Raw genomic sequence first — 21287 nt, forward strand, 5'->3', positions numbered from 1 at the left:
GTTTTAAACCTCATGCTGTATCAATTTATAGATACTCAGCCTAACAGTCTTTAGGGACAGTGTGGAATAGTGCCTGGCACAGTATTGCTGTTGATAACTGTTTAGTGAATTTAACTGAATACTGTAGTCAGGGGATTCTGATCTTGCATGAACTCACAAGGAGGCAATGGGTGAATCAATTTTCCTCTGTCTCATGGTCCAGAAGGTGATTTAGACTTTATAATTACTTACAAAATATTTACAAATTCACCAAAATACTTTGTTTCAATACACAGTATTTATTAAGGAGACATATTAACATGCATAGATACACAAAGTAAACCACTTATACACATGCCATTCCCAGTGAATTGTAAAGAAAAAAATAACACAAAGAACAAAATTAAATTTTGGGGGGTAAGTTTTTGTGTTTTATAGGCATCATATGTCCATTTGCACATTAGACAATCATTAGCACTGACATATAAACTTTTCCCAGTCTTAGGTTTAAATCTTAGGGTAACTTTTTGGTGAGGTGAAGTTCACAAAAATTTGCATTGAAGTGTGAGTGTAAATTAGAGAATGCTTTTGAGAATAAAAATGTGGTTGAAGATTTGCATTCTCAGATGCTATCTACAGCAGTTTACTTTCAAGAAATCAAATACTCTTCATTATCACATGATTAGGATCAGTGTTCAAAAGAAAATTTTTAGTGCACGTTAATTCTTGGAGGGTACTATCATTTGTAGTTAATACGAGCAAGTAATAAATTGTTATATAAGATGTCAACCACCCTAAGAATTTAGGCTTTCCAAAGAATATGATTTCTTCATGCCTGAAAATAAAATTCTATTGAGTCTATATATTTTGATAATTAGTTGTAGAAGTCTGTAAAAAGCAAATCTAAAAATAGTAACAATGACAACTACCACTTAATTGAGCACTAACTCTGTGCTAGGCACCAAGCTAAGCACTTCACATACATCATCCCATTTGATGTTTACAAACTCAAGTAAGTAGTATTCTTAGCCCCATTTGTAAACAAGAAAACTGAGGCTCACAGATTAAGCAATTAGCCAAATTCAATCACCTTGTGACTGGTGAAACTGGAAATTTAAGGCAAGCCTGTTGGACTGCAATTCCAAAGCCAGAGTACCCAATCACTACCCTGTGTGCCCTCAGTGAGTGATTCCTGGCCCACTGTGGCGAAGGTGAAATAACTTTATCTGTGATACATTCACAAAAGTATAATTTGCAGTTAGAAGAAAAAGCAAGACCAATTCAAGTGGAACACAAAAATCCCTGCTCATTTATTTTTATTTATACATGTCTTTTTCCATCATCATTATTCTAATAAGATTATAAATACATAAACACCTGAGTACATGCAACACATTCCACAAAGGAACAAAAACATACAGCACATTTAAATAACCCAAATCTTTGTATACAAAGTGCTTTAAAAAAAGACCTTGTGACACATTCAGACCATATTTATTTGAATACTTTTCAATAATTACCAAAGGATACATCATTTATAAATAATATTCAAAATCCCCTATTTTCTTCTATCAGCCAAATTTAGTATTTCAATTAATCAAGTGAATAGCTGTTCCATTACATAATATTAAAGGCAAGTCACATAGCATCAAAATGAAACCGATGGGCTTCTTGTCGTTTTTCTCTATCATCTGCTTTCTGAAAAAGAATTTTAGACTAGGTTATAAATGATAGGAAAATGTCAATAAAAGCCATTTCTGAAATGTTAATTAAAAAAATCTTAAACCTCTAAGCCAGTAGTAGGTAAACGATGTGATTTTATTATGTAATAATGTTATGAAATTTTTGTAGTTTACAGTAGCTATTTTATAATTAAGAACCCACACTAACTGAATTGAAAAACCAATAAGAATGGGCTAAATGGGTAAGGAACACTAAGGAATCTACTCCTGAAATCATTGTTGCACTATATGTTAACTAATTTGGATGTAAATTTTAAAAAGTAAAAAATACAATTAAAAAAAACAAAGTACTGTCCAGGGGGAAGATAGATTTTCTTTTAAAGGGATAATAAACTCAAGAAAACCAAACAAAACAAACAAACAAAAACTAAAAAAGAAACAAAAAAACCCAACAAGAAATGTTCCTTTTCCTTGAATACTGAGTTGGTTATCATTTATTATTTATTTGAAAGTAGTAGTAAACATTTAATTCTACAAGGATGGAATTAACTATTTTTCCCATTCTTTCTTATTTTATTTTTTAATAAAGTTTATTTATTTTGAGAGAGACAGAGACAGTGCCAGCGGGGTAGGGGCAGAGAAAGGGAAAGAGAGGGAATCCCAAACAGGTTCTACACTATCAGTGCAGAGCCTGATGTGGGGCTTGAACTCATCAACTGTGAGATCATGACCTGAGCCAAAGCCAAGAGTTGGAAGCTTAACCAACTGAACCACCCAGGCACCCCAACTATTTTTCCCATTCTTAGCACTATAAGCAAATCTAAGCAAAGTACATTAATTATTTTTGCATTAACCTATTGATTTAGCATATATTCATTGACCTTCCACTCCCAGCAAAGTACTGTGCTTGGTATTTTGAGGGATTAGAAAAATCCTCAGTTTTGTATCTTGTTCTCAAGGAACTTAAAGCCTAGAGAGAAAAAAGCAAACCATATTGAATTAACTGTGTATTTCAGGAAAAAAAAGTGAAAAATGTCACTAATATTTGGGAGACAGATTACTTCTAGGTTGGAGTGAGGAAAGGGAAAGCTTTGAAAAGATAGTAGTCATGGAAACGAGGGGGAGGGGCATTCATTCCAAACTGGGCATGAAATAGGTATAATCATGCCAAGTGGGGCAGAAGCATGGAATACGTGAAAGCAACTGGTAACAAATAAGGTTGGAAAGGTATATGGTGGAGTCCTATGGAAGTTCTAAGAATGATAGGCTAAGGAGTTTACAGATTTTAGGCAGAGATTTTTGAACAGAGGAGTGACATGATTAAGGCTAAACTTGATGATGAATAATATGGCAGCAGTGCAATCAATGACGTGGAAAGGGAAAGAATGAACTCCGGGAGACCAGGCAGGACCTAACAAGGAGCTGAACCTAAAGCCCCTGGGAGTAAGAATGCAGATGTGGGGTCAGCTGCAGGGATTGCTATGGAATCAGAATCAGTGGGGCAACTGATCAAATTTTATACTTAAGTAGGAAAGAAGACAGACAAAGCTTTACAATATTGTTTGTTTTTTAAGTTTATTCCTTTTGAGACAGAGAAAGTGTACAAACAGAGAAGGGCCAGAGAGAGAGAGGGAGAGAGAATTCTAAGCAGGCTCCACATCCAGCACAGAGCCCTCCACTGGGGCTTGATCCCACAAACTGTGAGATCATGACCTGAGTTGAAATCCAGAGTCAAAGGGCTTAACCAACTGAGCCACCCAGGTGCCCCTACAATACTGGTTTTATGGTGCTTGTAAATGATCTAGGTAGAGATGTCATGGAGACGGCTAGAAATGGGGGAAGAGACCTTTAGGGAGAGATGAGTGTTAGGGGTATTTGAAGTAATAGTGTGAAGTTATGCCTTTGGATAAAATTGGCAGGAAAACTGTACAAAGAAGACACCCTAAGGCAGACACTATGGTTAGGAAATGGTAGAAGGGAGCACCCAGCAAAGGTGAAAGAGAAGTGGTCAGAAAGGTAGAAGAACCACAGTACCAGAGTGGAGTATATATGGTTAAATCCACATCTGTATTTAAAACTTCAATTTTCAGTCACTGAATCATTATTATTATAAGTCCACAATGTTTATCCTGTAATCAGATGATCTGAGGAATTAATGAAATTAATTTCCCTTCCTTTATAGGTCTAGAGCTATTTAATACTTCAGACTGTGTTCTGATACTTCTGGAAAAAAAATATGTAGGATCGCCCTTTATTTTACTTCTTAAGTTGCAATCTTAAAATTAACTGAATATGTAAGTTTCTGTTATGATTTTTGATGGAAAGGAGTAATTTTTGGGGAGAGACAAACCTATGAAAATTTATCAGAACAGTTAAATTTTTCTCTTTTTCATAAGTTAAAACAGCTAAAACACATGGTAAATTTAGTTAATAAAAAATAATTATAATGGGCATGACAATCCAAAGAGAGTAGTTACAAAAAAAAAAAAAGAGAAAACAGTTGTATGACACAAAGAAGACTTTTTTGGGGAACATTGTTGGAACCTGCTAGTTATATACTTTAATATATATTCCTATTAACACATGTATTTAATTCATATTCATATTTTCATAGAAATTGGTTTTTCAATTTATATCTCAACTGCTAATAAATTTATGTGATAGCCTCTTCTTTCCTCCTCATAAACACTGTATAAAGAAAAACTATGTTTTTGGAGTGTTGTTTTTAATTATTTAGGAGTTATACTAAAGAATAGAAATATGTTTAGTGCAAAGAATACTTTACAAATATAAAAGATGTTTATCACTTTAGTTGTTACTTCCCACCCAAACCTTGAGAAAATCATTTAACTTGTCTGTGTTTCAATTCTTTATATAGAGATAGCTGTTATTCCTGGAAAAAAGGGTTCATGGCTCTAAGTAGATCATAAACATAGGCTTGTTAAAAAAAATTATTTTTCAGGACTTTATGAAATTGTTTCTAATTAAGTTTTTCTATATTTCTGGTAATTTTTGGGTGATCATTTTATTACTATTATACAGCATTGAAGTTTTAAAATAATTTTCTGTGATTTGTATGAATTGTTAAGAGACATTTGTAAGTTGAGAGGATGAAAGAAATTATCAGTAAGATGACATTATGGACAGAATGTGAAAAATCAGAAAATCTTAGTTACTTGAAAAAAGTTTAAAATATAATGTTTTTAGAGAGCAATGTATTACTATTCTAAGTTAACAAAAGTTAATGTTTCATTTAAATGAACAAACCTTTTCCTGCCAATGTAAAATGCCAATTATTGCCAAGATGAAAACACAGACACCGATGAGAGCTATAGCAGTAAGTAGGACGATGTTACTTGGTGTAAGGTACAGCTTGGCACTCCAGCTGTAGATAAAACAGAATCATTAAAATTACACATTTAAATGAAAAATCACAAAATTCTACTGAGACCCAAAAGCAAATAGCTATTAATTAATGAAACAGTTGATTCATCAATTAATTCATTCTCCCAACTATCCATTCACTATAAATAAAACAACAGCACTTAAATTTAGATAGGGCTATAAATACTAATGATCCTACAGAGTTCAGATTTCACTCAGAGAACTGAAACAGAATAGAATTTTTGATGAGATGCTTCATTATTTTTCTTTGATCCTGTGAGAATTATTCTTAAGTGAACTTATTAAGGGTACTTAGGACAATCTTAGAGATTGTTTTTATGTCTTGATTTACTTGCTGAATTTGCAAACTTGAACTTCAAGACTACATAATTTTGTAGTCTTATTTTCTGATCCTTGTTCATATATGTACTATGGCCAACTAAAACAGCCATATAACTAAGTGGGTATAGATGGCTTGTGTAAAAACACTTCTACCATTTCTGAGCCATGTTGGAGGGTTTACATTACCACAATGACATTGAGACTTCTTACAAAATCACTTTTAGTCCCTCAGTGTTAATGACAATATACAGACTTTAGCATAAATAGAACTAGCTCTTTCCCTACTACGTAATATGGCACTTGCAAACCTTGAAAAGCTTAAGCTCTATATCACCAACACTGCAGGTGGTTATATACAAAGAATTTTATTCTCCCTGAAAATAGATGATGGATATATTTTCATTTTAAAGTCACCTACTATTATTGTATTACTGTCAATTTCTCCCTTTAGGTCTGTTAATGGTTGCTTTATATATTTAGGTGCTCCTATGCTGGGTGCGTAAATATTTACAATTATTATATCCTCTGGGTGTTTTTTTTTGACTCTTGTGTTATTATGTAATGCCCTTCTTTGCCTTTTATTAAAGTCTTTGTTTTAAAATATTTTGTCTGATATATATATATGTATATATATATATCATGTACATATGTATCATATGTACATATGTATCATATATATATGTATATATATATAGCTACCCAGCTTCTTTTTGTTTCCATTTGCATGAAACATCTTTTTTCCTTCCTTTGACTTTCAGTATGTGTGACTTTACATCTGAGGGGAGTCTCTTATAGGAAGCATATACATGGATCTTTAAAAAATATATTTAGCCTATTTTTATTTTAAAAGTTTAATAAAAGTAAGATCATTCCGATGAATAGCAAGTAGTAATTGACTTATTTTGGGATAATTAAAATTTATTGATCTGTAAGTTAGCCTCTAGTCAATAAATCTCAAAATACACCTCAAACTAAAATCAATTACGTTTTTATTATGTACATAAATTTGAAAAGAACATTTCTTCAGAAAGAGCAAGAGAAACATGAAAAATGTTGAGATTATAAAGGAAAACTGTAACAGAATTTTCCAAAATTCAAAAGTAAGAAAACCAAGAAAATGAATACTGTTAGTTGAGGTTAGTTATTCTCAGTACCTTACTTCATACTTAAAAAAAAAAAAAAGTTCTTTCATGAGATTTTTTTTGGTAGTTCTTTTAAAATAAACAACAAAAAAATGAAAAGACGTAAGAAAAAAATCTTGGTAAGAAAAAATATGGACAAAAGGCCAATGTTTAGTTTCTTACTCAGAAGCAATCAGTTCTTACCAATTTCCTGCATATCTTTCCAGAGATATTCTATACATACATAGACATATATGCACAAATATCTTCTTCAAATCACAAATGGTTGCTTATTGTACATACTCTAAATGCATTTCCCTTTTATTGTCTTTTGCTTACCACTCTATTTTAAGAGATTGTTCTGTGTCACGATATTAGACCATATAGAAGTACCATAATTTATATAGTTTTCTATGCATAGTGCAGATTTTTTAGTTTTGTTATAAATTTCATGTATAAAAAAGTAACAAACACATAATATAGACTCATTAAAAAATATCTGAACTCAGACTATAACTGTTTCTAGAGATGTTCTCTCTTTTTAAAAAGATTTTATTTTTAAGTAATCTCTACACCCAACATGGTGCTTGACCCACAACCCCAAAATCCAGTCATGTGGTCCACTGACAGAGCTAGCCAAGTGCCCCTCTACTGATGTTATCTTATTTCATGCCTAATGTTGTGATAAAGTTGTTTTCTTAAGTAGTTTGCTTCTAAAGCCCTTAAATCTACCATAAAATATATCCTGTAGTGAGCTGGTAAAGTGGCTCTCTGGGGTGGGGAAAAAAGACCTTATTGGCAGTTGCCAATTTTCATGTTGTAAATACTCCCATCATAGCTGATTTTAATGTTACTTCACTGAACAGAGTGGGAAAAAGACGCATACCATCAGCTCATGAGATGGCATGAGCTGGTTCTAGCAAACCATTGAATATATTCCATTGAAAAATTTAATAAAGAACAATACAGCCTGGATTTTGAGAAGAAATGTAACAAAACAGCACCCTGCTGGTTACATATTCATAGATAAATTACACCCTTCCTCTTTGGTTATTTTCCATAACTGATATCAGACTAACTTTAAAGACAACTTGTATTCTTTCCAATGAAACAAGTGTTAGTGAATACTTTCATTACCTACTTTTTAAAAATGATGGAATGAATCTAGTATTTTAAAGAAAAATGAACAAAGATAAGGAGTTAGATTTAAATGCTATTATTACAGGAGGAATATATTCTGCTAAAGATAAAAAACATTTACCTTTCACTGAAAATTTACTCTATGCTGGGCACTGTCTTAAACATATTTCATCTTCATCTTTTTAAGGTAGGTGTTCTACTTCCCACTTCACAAATGCAGAAATTGACCATCAGCAGTGGGTCTTAGTTTCTAGCTTAGGTCTGTTTGACTCCAAAACGTGTGCCTAACCACTGTGGGATATATACCACTTCTCTAAGCATTTATTAAAAAGATCAATGCTTATTGAAAAATTCAGCACTCTGAAATTTTAGAATTTATAGCTAGTGAACTGAAGATCAGTTTATTTAATCAGAATATGTATAAATCCCTAATTAGTTAACCTGCTGTTTTTCTAATAGGGTTTAATTTGTTTTCCATAAAAAAAGTCAGGGACCTTTTGTGTAGAAATGTTTAGTCATTTAAGGTTTGCTGTAAGCAAATTAAATGATGGCACTCATGGGAACACAGCAGGAATAGAGACAGAGTTTTTAAAAGATGTAACTGTTTCTATGATTCTGAATTGACAGTATTTTTACCAAAATCAGTTCAAGCAAGGGCATTACCTTCGAGGAACATTGTGAGGATATGGAATGACAATTAGCTGGGAATTTGGAATGATTGCAGTCCACTCTTGTTTTCGTATAGACTGGAAAAAGAATGTTAAGAACATTTAACATCTAGTATACTTTAAAAACAATTATTAGATTAAATCGAAGGTGGCAGCATAGGAGGACACTGGGCTCACCTCGTCCTGCTGATCACTTCGATTCCACCCACATCTGCCTAAATAACCCAGAAAACTGCCAGAAGACTAGTCGAACGGACTCTCCAAAGCCAAGCGTAGACAAGAGGCCCATGGAGGAGGGTAGGAAGGGCAGAGAGGCAGTGCGTGCTACATGGACTGGTAGGAGGGAGCTGGGGCGGTGGAGGGGCAGCCCACCTGGCAAGGCAGAGCCCCCGAAGTCTGGCTTGCAAAAGCAGAGGGGCCGGACCCTATGAGTTCTGACAGCCAGTGGGACTTACCATCTGGAATGTTAAAAGTCAACAGCTCTGCTCTCAGAGAGCGGGGAGGGCGAGAGGACACTGGGAGGGAGAGTTGTTGAGCCCCAGAACACAGAGCTCAGCTTGGCAGGAGAACAAAGGCGCTGGGAAGTGCCATTTCCCTCTCCCATCTCCCAGCTGAAATTCCAAAGGGAACCAGTTCCCCTCACCAAACTTGCTTGCACCGTGCAAATGACCAACGCTGTTCTTCTGTGGATCCACGCCTCTGACGGGCCTGCCTCCCTCCCCGTGCTGCAGGGTTTCTCCCACAGGGGACCACCCATGGCAAACCTAGCTAAGCCTGCCCCTCCCACCCCTGTGCACCTTGCAGATCCACCCCGGCTAATACGCCCTTGGCCATATCCCATTGAAGCAGCAGCACAAGCCTGACAGTGTGCAAGTAGCCCAGACAGGGGACACACCACTCCACAGTGAGTCCTGCCCTTGGAAGAAGGGAAGATAAGGTACACACCAGTATGACTGTGGCCCCAGCGGTGGGCTGGGGACAGACATCGGGTCTGACTGCGGCCTCGCCCACCACACAAGTTACTCCTGATAGCACAAGAAGTGGCCTACAGTTTGGAGTTACCACAGGGACTACCCAAAATAACAAAACGTAAGAACTCTCCTCAAAAGAAGCTCCAGGAAGTAGCGACAGCTAATGAATTAAAACCAATTTAAACAATATAATGGAATAAGAATTTATAATAATGGTCATAAAATTAATCACTGGGCTTGAAGAAAACACAGAGGCCATCAGAGAATCTATTGCAACAGAGATGAATTAAAAAAATGCTATAAATGAGGTGAAAAATAAATGGAGGCGGCCATAGCACGGATTGAAGAGGCAGAGGAGAGAATAGGTGAATTAGAAGATAAAATTATGGAAAAAGAGGAAGCTGAGAAAAAGAGAGATAAAAAAATCCAGGAGTATGAGGGGAGAATTAGAGAACTAAGTGATGCAATGAAACGGAACAATATCCATATCATGGGAATTCCAGAAGGAGGAAGGAGAAAAAGGGGCTGAAGGTGTACTTGAATAAATCATAGTTGAGACCTTCTCTAGTCTGGGGAAGGAAAAAGGCATTGAAATCCAAGAGGCACAGAGAACCCCCTTCAGATATAACTTGAATTGATCATCTGCACGACATATCAGAGTGAAACTGGCAAAATACAAGGATAAAGAGAAAATTCTGAAAGCAGCTAGGGATAAACAGGCTCTAACTTACAAAGGTAGACACATAATACTAGTAGCAGACCTATCTACTGAAACTTGGCAGGCCAGAAAGGAATGGCAGGAAATCTTCAATATGATGAACAGAAAAAAAAAAAAAAAGCAGCCAAGAATCCTTTATCCAGCAAGCCTGTCATTCAGAATAGAAGGAGAGATAAAGATTTCCCCAAACAAACAAAAACTGAAGGAATTCATCACCACTAAACCAGTCCCACAAGAGATCCTAAGGGGGATTCTGTGAGTGAAATATTGCAAGGACCACAAAGGACCAGAGATATCACTACAAGCATGAAACCTACAGACATCACAATGACTCTAAACCCATATCTTTCTATAATAAAACTGAATGTAAATGGACTGAATGCTCCAACCAAAAGATATAGGGTGTCAGAATAGATAAAAAAAAACAAGACCCATCTATTTGCTGTCGATAAGAGATTCATTTTAGACCTGAGGACACCTTCAGATTGAAAGTGAGGGGATGGAGAACTATCTATCATGCTAGTGGAAGTCAAAAGAAAGCTGGAGTAGCCATACTTATATCAGACAAACTAGACTTTAAATTAAAAGTTGTAACAAAAGATGAAGAAGGACATTTTATAATAATCACAGGGTCTATCCATCAGGAAGAGCTAACAATTGTACATCTATGTTCCGAATAAGGAGGCCCCAAATGTGTAAAACAATTAATCACAAACATGAGCAACCTTATTGATAACAATGTGGTAATTGCAGGGGACTTTAATACCCCACTTACAGCAATGGATAGATCATCTAGACACAGGATCAATAAAGAAACAATGGCCATGAATGATACATTGGATCAGATGGACTTGACAAATATATCTAGAACTCTGCATCCCAAAGCAACAGAATATACTTTCTTCTTGAGTGCACATGGAACATTCTCCAAGATAGATCACATACTGGGTCACAAAACAGCCCTTCATAAGTATACAAGAATTGAGATCATACCATGCACACTTTCAGACCATGATGCTATGAAATTTGAAATCAACCACAGGAAAAAGTCTGGAAAACCTCCAAAAGCATGGAGGTTAAAGAACACCCTACTAAAGAATGAATGGGTCAACCAGGCAATTAGAGAAGAAATTAAAAAATATATGGAAACAAACAAAAATGAAAATACAACAATCCAAACGCTTTGGGATGCAGCGAAGGCAGTCCTGAGAGGAAAATACATTGCAATCCAGGCCTATCTCAAGAAACAAGAAAAATCCCAAATACAAAATCTAACAGCACACCTAAAGGAAATAGAAGCAGAACAGCAAAGGCAGCCTAAATCAGCAGAAGAAGAGAAATAATAGAGATCAGAGCAGAAATAAACAATATAGAATCTAAAAAAACTGTAGAGCAGATCAAGGAAACCAAGAGTTGGCTTTTTGAAAAAATAAACAAAATTGATAAACCTCTAGGCAGGCTTCTCAAAAAGGGAGATGACCCAAATTGATAAAATCACGAATGCAAATGGAATTATTACAACCAATCCCTCAGAAATACAAGCAATTATCAGGGAATACTATGAAAAATTATATGCCAACAAACTGGACAACCTGGAAGAAATGGACAAATTCCAAAGCACCCATACACTTCCAAAACTCAAACAGGAAGAAATAGAAAACTTGAACAGACCCATAACCAGTGAAGAAATGGAATCAGTTATCAAAACTCTCCCAACAAAGAAGAGTCCAGGACCAGATGGCTTCCCTGGGAAATTCTTTTTTTTTTTTTAAATTTTTTTTCAACGTTTATTTATTTTTGGGACAGAGAGAGACAGAGCATGAACGGGGGAGGGGCAGAGAGAGAGTGAGACACAGAATCGGAAACAGGCTCCAGGCTCCGAGCCATCAGCCCAGAGCCTGACGCGGGGCTCGAACTCACGGACTGCGAGATCGTGACCTGGCTGAAGTCGGACACTTAACCGACTGCGCCACCCAGGCACCCCCCCTGGGAAATTCTAACAGACATTTAAAGCAGAGATAATACCTATCCTTCTCAAGCTGTTCCAAAAAATGGAAAGGGAAGAAAACTTCCAGACTCACTCCATGAAGCCAGCATTCCTTTGATTCCCAAACCAGACAGAGACTCAGCAAAAAAGAGAACTACAGGCCAATATCCCTGATGAATATGGATGCAAAAATTCTCAATAAGATACTAGCAAATCGAATTCAACAGCATATAAAAAGAATTAATCACCATGATCAAGTGGGATTCATTCCTGGGATGCAGGGCTGGTTCAACATTCACAAATCAACGTGATACATCACATTAATAAAAGAAAAGATAAGAACCATATGATCCTGTCAATCGATGCAGAAAAGGCCTTTGACAAAATTCAGCAACGTTTCTTAATAAAAACCCTCGAGAAAGTCGGGATAGAAGGAACATACTTAAACATCATAAAAGCCATTTATGAAAAGCCACAGCTAACATCATCCTCAATGGGGAAAAACTGAGAGCTTTCTCCCTGAGATCAGGAACACAACAGGGATGTCCACTCTCACCGCTGTTGTTTCACACAGTGTTGGAAGTGCTAGCATCAGCAATCAGACAACAAAAGGAAATCAAAGGCATCAAAATTGGCAAAGATGAAGTCAAGCTTTCACGTTTTGCAGATGACATGATACTATATATGGAAAACCCAACAGACTCCACCAAAAGTCTGCTAGAAGTAATACATGAATTCAGCAAAGTCGCAGGATACAAAATTAATGTACAGAAATCAGTTGCATTCCTTTACACTAACAACGAAGCAACAGAAAGACAAAGAAACCGATCCCATTTACAACTGAACTAAGAATCACAAAGATCTGTATGCTGAAAACTATAGAAAACTTATGAAGGAAATCGAAGAAGATACAATGAAATGGAAAAATATTCCATGCTCATGGATTAGAAGAATAAATATTGTTTGAATGTCAATACTACCCAAAGCAATCTACACATTCAATGCAATCCCAATCAAAATTGCACCAGCATTCTTATCGAAGCTAGAACAAGCAATCCTAAAATTTGTATGGAACCACAAAAGACCCTGAATAGTCAAAGTAATATTGAAAAAGACCAAAGTGGGAGGCATCCCAATCCTAGACTTTAGCCTCTACTACAAAGCTGTAATCATCAAGGCAGCATGGTATTGGCACAAAAACAGACACACAGACATATGGAATAGAATAGAGACTCCAGAATTGGGCCCACAAAAGTACGGCCAAGTAATATTTGACAAAGCAGGAAAGAGTATCCAATGGAAAAAAGACAGTCTCTTTAACAAATGGTGCTGGGAGAAGTGGACAGCAACATGCAGTAGAATTAAACTAGACCACTTTCTTACACCATTCACAAAAATAAACTCAAAATGGATGAAGGACCTGAATGTGAGACAGGAAACCATCAAAACCCTAGAGGAGAAAGCAGGAAAAAAACCTCTCTGACCTCAGCCGTAGCAATTTCTTACTTGACACATCTCCAAAGGCAAGGGAATTAAAAGCAAAAATGAACTATTGGGACCTCATAAGACAAAAGGCTTTTGCACCGCAAAGGAAACAATCAACAAAACTAAAAGGCAACCAACGGAATGGGAAAAGATATTTGCAAATGACATATCGGACAAAGGGCTAGTATCCAAAGTCTATAAAGAACTCACCAAACCCCTCACCCAAAAAACAAATAATCCAGTGAAGAAATGGGCAGAAGACATGAATAGACACTTCTCTAAAGAAGACATCCAGATGGCCAACAGGCACATGAAAAGATGCTCAATGTCGCTCCTCATCAGGGAAATACAAATCAAAACCACACTCAGATACCACCTCATGCTAGTCAGAGTGGCTAAAATGAACAAATAAGGAGACTATAGATGCTGGGGAGGATGTGGAGAAATGGGAACCCTCTTGCATTGTTGGTGGGAATGCAAACTGGTGCAGCTGCTCTGGAAAAGTGTGGAGGTTCCTCAAAAAATTAAAAATAGATGTACCCTATGACCCATCAATAGCACTGCTAGGGATTTACCCAAGGGATACAGGAGTGCTGATGCAGAGGTGCACTTGTACCCCAATGTTTATAGCAGCACTTTCAGCAATAGCCAAATTATGGAAAGAGCCTAAATGTCCATCAACTGATTAATGGATAAAGAAATGTTAGTTTATATATGCAATGGAATACTATTTGGCAATAAGAAAGAATGAAATATGGCCTTTTGTACAATGTGGATGCAACTGGAAAGTGTTATGTTAAGTGAAATAAGTCATACAGAGAAAGCAGATACCATATATTTTCACTCTTATGTGGATCCTGAGAAACTTAACAGAAGCCCATGGTGGAGGGGAAGCGGGAAAAAAAAGTTAGAGAGGTAGGGATCCAAACCATAAGAGACTTTTAAAAATAGAATAAACTGAGGGTTGATGGGGGGTGGAAGGGAGGGGAAAGTGAGTGATGGGCATTAGGGGGCACCTGTTGGGATGAGCACTGGCTATTGTTTGGAAACCAATTTGACAATAAATTTCATATTTAAAAAACTCAAAAACCAAAAAAACCCCAATTATTATTATAAAAAAATAAGGAAAAAGCTTAAGTACTCCTTGATTAATTGAAATCCTATGTATGGATTAAGCTAAATTGATATATAATAAGCACCAAATAGGGCTCCTGTGCCCTGGTGGCAATTTTTTTTTATCTTTTGAAGGATTATATTTCTGCCTCACAGATTTATTAATTCAACAAATACTTATTCAACAGTGTAGCAGGCATTGTTCAAAGTGCTATGTACAAATGCTGCTTGAAGCTAAAATTCGAGTGGAGGTGGAGTATGACAAACAAAATAAAATACATATTATGTTAGATATTCAAGATGAAGAAAAAAAGGAGAAAAGAGGAATAGGAGGTCATGAGGTTTATGAGAGAGGTGCTAGAAAACTGTATCTTCAAATTATGACGTGTTCTATGTAAGGCAAGTTTAGATAGATCACTATTTCTTTTTCTTAAGTCATATTTTTCTACATCTCTTTAAAGAGATTAAAAAAGTTTGAAGTATTTGAATTCAAATATTCAAATTGTTGAATTCAAATACTAAATAGTGAATGTTAAAACACAGATTCATTGTAAACAAAATAAATTTTTACTCACCTTCTCTCCAGATGGACGGGGAATGCCAACATAAAGATGATCAAGAAAATTTGCACTTCGACCTAAACCAAGTACATTGTATGGTAGTTGGAGAGCTAAATGTGCTGACTGGCTGAGTTGTCCAGCTACATTTATTAAAAAAAAAAAAAGGCATCTTTGTAAACATTGCTCTTATCAAACATTAAAATGATAAAAATGTTAACAATTTAGGTGCCAGAACTTAATTCTTTAAGGATAAAAATGTGAAATGAAATGTCTCGATTATTAACATTAATGATTCACTTTTCAAAGAAAGCAGGTTTATTGAGATATAATTCACATACCATAAACATCACCAACTTAAAATGTGTAGTGTTTTTGAGTATATGAAAAACGTTGTTGAACTATAACCACAAATTTTAGAACATTTTCATCACCCAAAAAGAAATCCCATACCCATTAGAAGTTACTCCTATTTCTAACCTTTACTCTTTCAGCTATGGGTAATCACTAATCAGTTTCTCTATAGATTTGCCTCTTCTAGAGATTCATATAAATACAATCATACAATGTGTGGTCTTTTTATGAATAATGCTGCTGTGTGAACATTCACATACAAGTCTTTGTGTCAACTTGTTTTCCAAAATGGCCACAGCATTCTATATTCTGTATTCCCACCAATAATGTATGAAGGTTCCAAGTTTTCCACATCCTTGCTAATGCTTCCTCTGTCTTTTTGATCATAGCCATCCCAGTGGTTGTGAAGTGGTATTTCTCATTGTGGCTTTTTTTGCATTTACCTAATGCCTAATGATGCTGAGCTGCTTTTCAAGTGTTATTGGCTATTTATGTAGCTTTCTTTTCTGTTAAGGTTGGTAATAGTATCCTCTTTCATTATGGACTTTAGCAATTTGAGTCTTCTCTTTTTTTTTTTTTTGTCAGTCTAGCTAAAGGTTTGTAAATTTTGTTAATCTTAAAAAAATCTTTTAATTGGTTTACTTTATGTTTTTCTTCCCTTCTTATTTTCTTTCATTTCTTGGCTTCTGCTTGCTTTGGGCTTAGTTTCCTTTTCCTTGGCTAATTCCTTCCTTCCTTCCTTCCTTCCTTCCTTCCTTCCTTCCTTCCTTCCTTCCAGTTTATTTATTTATTTTGAGAGAGAGAGAGAGAGAGAGAGAGAGAGAGAGAGAGAGAGAGAGATAGCGCACAAGCAGGGGAGGAGCAGAGAGAGAGAGAACCCCAAGCAGGCTCTGCACCACCAGCACGGAGCCTCATGTGGGGCTCGAACTCATGAACTGTGTGAGGTCATGACCTGAGCTGAAACCAAAAGTCAGATGCGTTAACAGACTGAGCCACCCCAGGTGCTCCAGTTAGTTTCTTAAGGTGGTTATCAGTTTCAGATTTTTCCTATTCCTTAATATAGGCACTTACATCAATAAATTTTCCTCTACGAACTGGTTTAGCTGCAGCCTATATATTTTGGTATGTTGTGTTTTTGTTTTCATGCACCTAAGTATTTTCTAGTTTCCCTTGTGATTTATTTGACCTATTGGTTTTTTAGGAGTCTGTTGTTTAATTTCCACATATTTGTGAATTTTCAAATTATTATTGATTTCTAATAGCATCCCATTGTAGTTAGGTAACATACCTAGGATGATTTCAATTCTTTTAAATTTATTGAGGCTTGTTTTATGACCTAGCATATGGTCAGTCTATTTTGGAGAATGTTCCATGTGTGTTTGGGAAGAATGCATATTCTGCTGTTGTTGGGTGGAGTGTTCTGTACAGTTCTGTTAGGTTTTGTTGGTTTGTAGTGTCATTTTCTCTTTCCTTAACAATCTTATGCCTGATTTGATCCATTATTGAAAGTGCAGTATTAAAGTCTCCAATAATTTATTTTGAATTATCAATTTCTGTTCTCAATTCTTCATGTATTTGGGGTGCTCTGTAGTTAGGTGCCTATGTCTTTATAGTTCTTATAGCTTCCTTATGGATTACCCTTTTTATGGTCATTATAAAACATCCTTCTTTGTCTCTAGTAACAATTTTTTGTCTTAAAGTCCAGTTTAGTCTGATACTAGAATGGCCACTCCAGCTCTCTTTAGGTTACTTTTTGCATGGCATAATTTCCCCCATCTTTTTACTTTCAAGTTATTTGTATCTTTTTTAAAAAAGATATTATTTTTTAAAGTAATCTGTATACCCAGTGTGGGGCTCAAGCTTACAATCCTGAGATTGAGAGTCACTGAGCCAGACAAGCACCCCCCCCCAAACTTATTTGTATCTTTGAACCTAAAGTGTCTTTTGTAGATGGCACATAATTGAGTCATATATTATCCATTCTACCAATCTCTGCCTTTTGATAGGAGTGTTTATTCCAATTACACTTAGTTTGATTGCTGATAAGGCAGGATTTATGTCTCCCATTTACTATTAGTTTTGTACATGTTTTATGTCTTTTGAATTAAAGGCACTACTACTTTGTTAAATTATTTTAGTATACTATTTTAATTCCCTAGTTATTTCTTTTATAGTTTTTGAATTATTTTCTTCATGGTTGCCATAGAGATTACAATTAGCATATTAACTAACTTAATTCCTAGTGCATATAACAACTTTGCTCCAATATAGCTATTGTCCTCCCCTTTCTTTTGTGCTCTTATTATATGTTATATTTTTATACATAACCAGCTCATCAACACAGATTTACATGATTACTTTATGCACTTTTAAGTCAGATAGGAAATAAGAGACATTACCATATTTTCTATTTATCTATAGTCTTACTGGTGTTTTTACTTAATTGTGTGGATTTTAATTACTGCCTAGTTGTCCTCTAAGCTCAGCCTGAAGGGCTCCCTTAAGCATTTCTTTTAGGGCTGGCCTGGTAGAGATGAATTGTCTGTTTAAAAAAAATTTTTTTTAATCTTTATTTTAGAGAGATTAAGAGGGAGAGAGAGAGAGAAAGAGAGAAAGAGAGAGAGAGAGAGAGAGGGAGAGAGGGAGAGAGGGAGAGAGAGAGAGAGAGAGAGAGAGAGAGAGAATCTCAAGCAGGCTCCACATTCAGTACAGAGCCCAATGCAGGGCTTGATCCCACAATCGTGGGATCAAGACTTGAGCAGAAAACAAAAGTTGGACACTCAACTGACTGAGCCACCCAGGTGGCCCTGAATTGTCTGTTTTGTTTATCTAGGAATGTCTAAATTTCTTCATTTTTGAAGAATCGTTTTGCCACATATAGAATTCTTCACTGACAGTCCCCCCCCCCCACCTTTAGCATATATCCTCCTCCTCTGGCCTCTATGGTGTTTGTTGATAAGTCAGCTGTTGATCTTATTGAGGCTCTCATATATGTGATAAGTAGCATCTCTCTTGCTGCTATCAATAGAACTTTTGTCTTTGTTTTTTGACAGTTTGACTAAGCGTGGATCTCTTCTTAGAATTTGCTGGGCTTCTTAGATGTGCATATTAATGCTTTTCATCAAATTTAGGTGCTTTTGGCCATTATTGCTTCAGATATTTATTTTGCCCCTTTCTTTTTCTCTTTTCCTTTTATGAATCCCCTTACACATATGTTGGTATGCTTGATGGTGGGTCCTTAGGTCTCTGAGTTTTTTTTTTTCTTCTATAACTCAGGCTGTATATACTTCCTGTATACAGAAATTAGTATTCAAGTTTGATCCTATTCAAGTTTGCTTATTCTTTTGTCAACTCAAATCTGTTGAGTCCTCTGCTGAATTTTTCTCTTCAATTTCCATTTCCAGAATTTCTATTTGATTTTTAAGATGATCTTTATCTCCTTATTTCCATTTTCTATTTAGTGAGACATAGTTGTCATATTTACCCCTAATTCTTCAATCCTGGCTTCTTTTAGTTCTTTCAACAGATTTATAATACCAACTTTATAGATTCTGTCAACTATGTCCAATATCTTTGGGTACATTTTCTGTTATTTTATTTTTTTAAAAATGTGTTTGTGGCATAATTTCCTGTTCCTTTGCATGTCATATAATTTTTGGTTGAAAGTGGATTTCTTAGATAATATAATGACTGTGGTATCAACCATCTCCTTTCAAGGATTTGTTGGTTTTTCTTTGTTGGTGGCGCTCATTTGTTCAGTGAGTTTCCTGGATGAATTCTATAGATCCTTCATTCTCTGCCACAAAGTTATTTTATTTTCTTATTTTTAAAGTTTTTATCTTAAGCCTGACTTCCTAGGGAATATACTTGAGTCAGCAATGACTGGTCACAAGATTTCTTTAAATATCTTGTCTATATGTCTTCCACACTTTGGGGGATTGTGTGTGGAAGTATTCCTTCAAACTTCAGGCAGTTTACAGATTAATTTTAGCTTTCATGTATTGCTTAAGCAGGGCCACAAGGTAGTATTTGAATGAGGTAGTTTCATTTCTAGGCATGTTCACAGCCGTATAGATCCCTATGAATATATTGGAGTTTTTCAAAGTCATTTTGTTCCTCAAGATTTCCTTTTATATGTTGAACAGGTTCTTGTTTCACTATATCTGAAATCATAGGCCTAGGTAGCTTAGATTTTGCCAGCAGATGATTATTCTTTTTGGTAATGCCCCAGGGATAGGGCTTTTTAAAATTTTTAAAATAAATTTTATTTTTTACTGCTGGGCTGAACTCTGAGTCAAATCAAACAGCCCCCAAATCCTGAGAATGGGGATTTTCCGAGGAGTTGCTAGTTTAGATAAAATATTGACAGTGCTATGGGGATCGGAATTTTAATGGAGCTCCAAAGGTCAGTCCTGTCCACTGACTGTGAGGCTGCTAGCTTTTCCTCGCTGCTGTACTGCTCAGTAGAGAAGGTAGTTCAGATGGGAATAGCCTGAAGTAAAAGTGCCACAGATCCTGCTGTCTTAGTGAGGATTAGTAGTTCTTCTTGGATACATACAGACACACTCCATTCTATAGCTTTGGTTAATTTCTTAAATTCTGAAATGGTTGATACTAGTTGTTTGGCCAGTATTTTTATTTCCCTTTTTGGGGAGAACAGGTTTGTGTAGTCCTCACACTGGCATTCCAAAAGTCAATCTCTCCCTATGAGTGTATATATTTGCTAGGTGTTTGTTACATAATTAAGCTGAACATTTAAACACTAAGACTGGGGTGCCTGTGTGGCTCAGTATGTTAAGTGGCTGACTTTGGCTGAGGTCATGATCTCGTGGTTCCCATGTCGAGCCCCACGTTGGGCTCTGTGCAGACAGCTCAGAGCTTGGAGCCTGCTTCGAATTCTATGTTTCCCTCTCTCTCTACCCCTCCTCCACTCGTGTTGTCTATCTCTAAAAATATAAAAATTAAAAAAAAATAAAGGATAAGACTAATATCTAAAAATTTTAATATTTAGTGGGACTCTCTTAACATCACTAACATTACCTAGAAATATGAAATAATTTGAAAGTATACATGATTTATTATATAGTTCTTATGTTAGAAATAGAAATGTATAATGGAAAGAGTGAACTTACGTATAGGCGTTTAAAAAATGTTAATGTATATAAAATTGTAAAGCAATATAATGAATTGCAAATTAGAAGAATTAGTCTGCCTTATGGACTTATGCTTATTGAATGAGAATGCTTAAAAGTATCTTGTCCTGCCTGGTAAACACTAAATACAGGTTAGCTGTATTTGTTAAGATAAAATTTACTATTACATGGTTGAAGTAAAAATCAAATATGTATGGATTTTGCTACAGTACCAGCAAAGACTGACTTAATAGACATCAAACTATTCATATAAATTATTTTCCTGTAATTACCTTGCTGTAAAGAACTAAAAATAAGAACATTTATCGAGTACTCTGTTAAGAACATAAATTTCAAATTAAAAGAGTATGTTTAGTAAGAAAACATGTGGCCTGTGGATGGGTCAGTTGGTTAAGCAGCTGACTTTGGATCATGTCATGATCTCACGGTTCATGAATTTGAGACCTGCATTGGGCTCTGTGCTGACAGCTCAGAGACTGGAGCCTGCTTCAGATTCTGTGTCTCCCTCACTCTCTGCCCCTCCCCCCCCAACACTCTCACTCTCAAAAATAAAGCAATAAAAAATTGTTAAAAAAAATAAGGAAACTTAAAACTATTAAAAATAATTAGCATAAAATTATCCAAAATCTCAAA

At 35.7% G+C, this 21287-nt stretch overlaps 1 protein-coding gene across 1 annotated transcript in view; it reads right to left on the reverse strand.

Annotated features, from left to right (window-relative positions):
• Positions 1-258: 258 nt before the first annotated feature.
• The window catches only part of ITFG1 (integrin alpha FG-GAP repeat containing 1), a 349315-nt gene continuing 328286 nt past the window's right edge, over positions 259-21287 (reverse strand). The window contains exons 15-18 of the mRNA XM_047078354.1: positions 15166-15290; positions 8312-8394; positions 4929-5046; positions 259-1677 (exon numbers count right to left, since the gene is read on the reverse strand). Of these exons, the coding sequence (XP_046934310.1) occupies positions 1618-1677; positions 4929-5046; positions 8312-8394; positions 15166-15290 (386 nt within the window). The 3' untranslated portion in view covers positions 259-1617. The remainder of the gene's footprint in view (positions 1678-4928; positions 5047-8311; positions 8395-15165; positions 15291-21287) is intronic.

This window comes from Lynx rufus, unplaced genomic scaffold, assembly GCF_022079265.1.
Source record: "Lynx rufus isolate CCGP_SWC_20201006 ecotype Redwood Valley unplaced genomic scaffold, mLynRuf1.p SCAF_16, whole genome shotgun sequence".
Classification (NCBI taxonomy): Eukaryota; Metazoa; Chordata; class Mammalia; order Carnivora; family Felidae; genus Lynx; species Lynx rufus.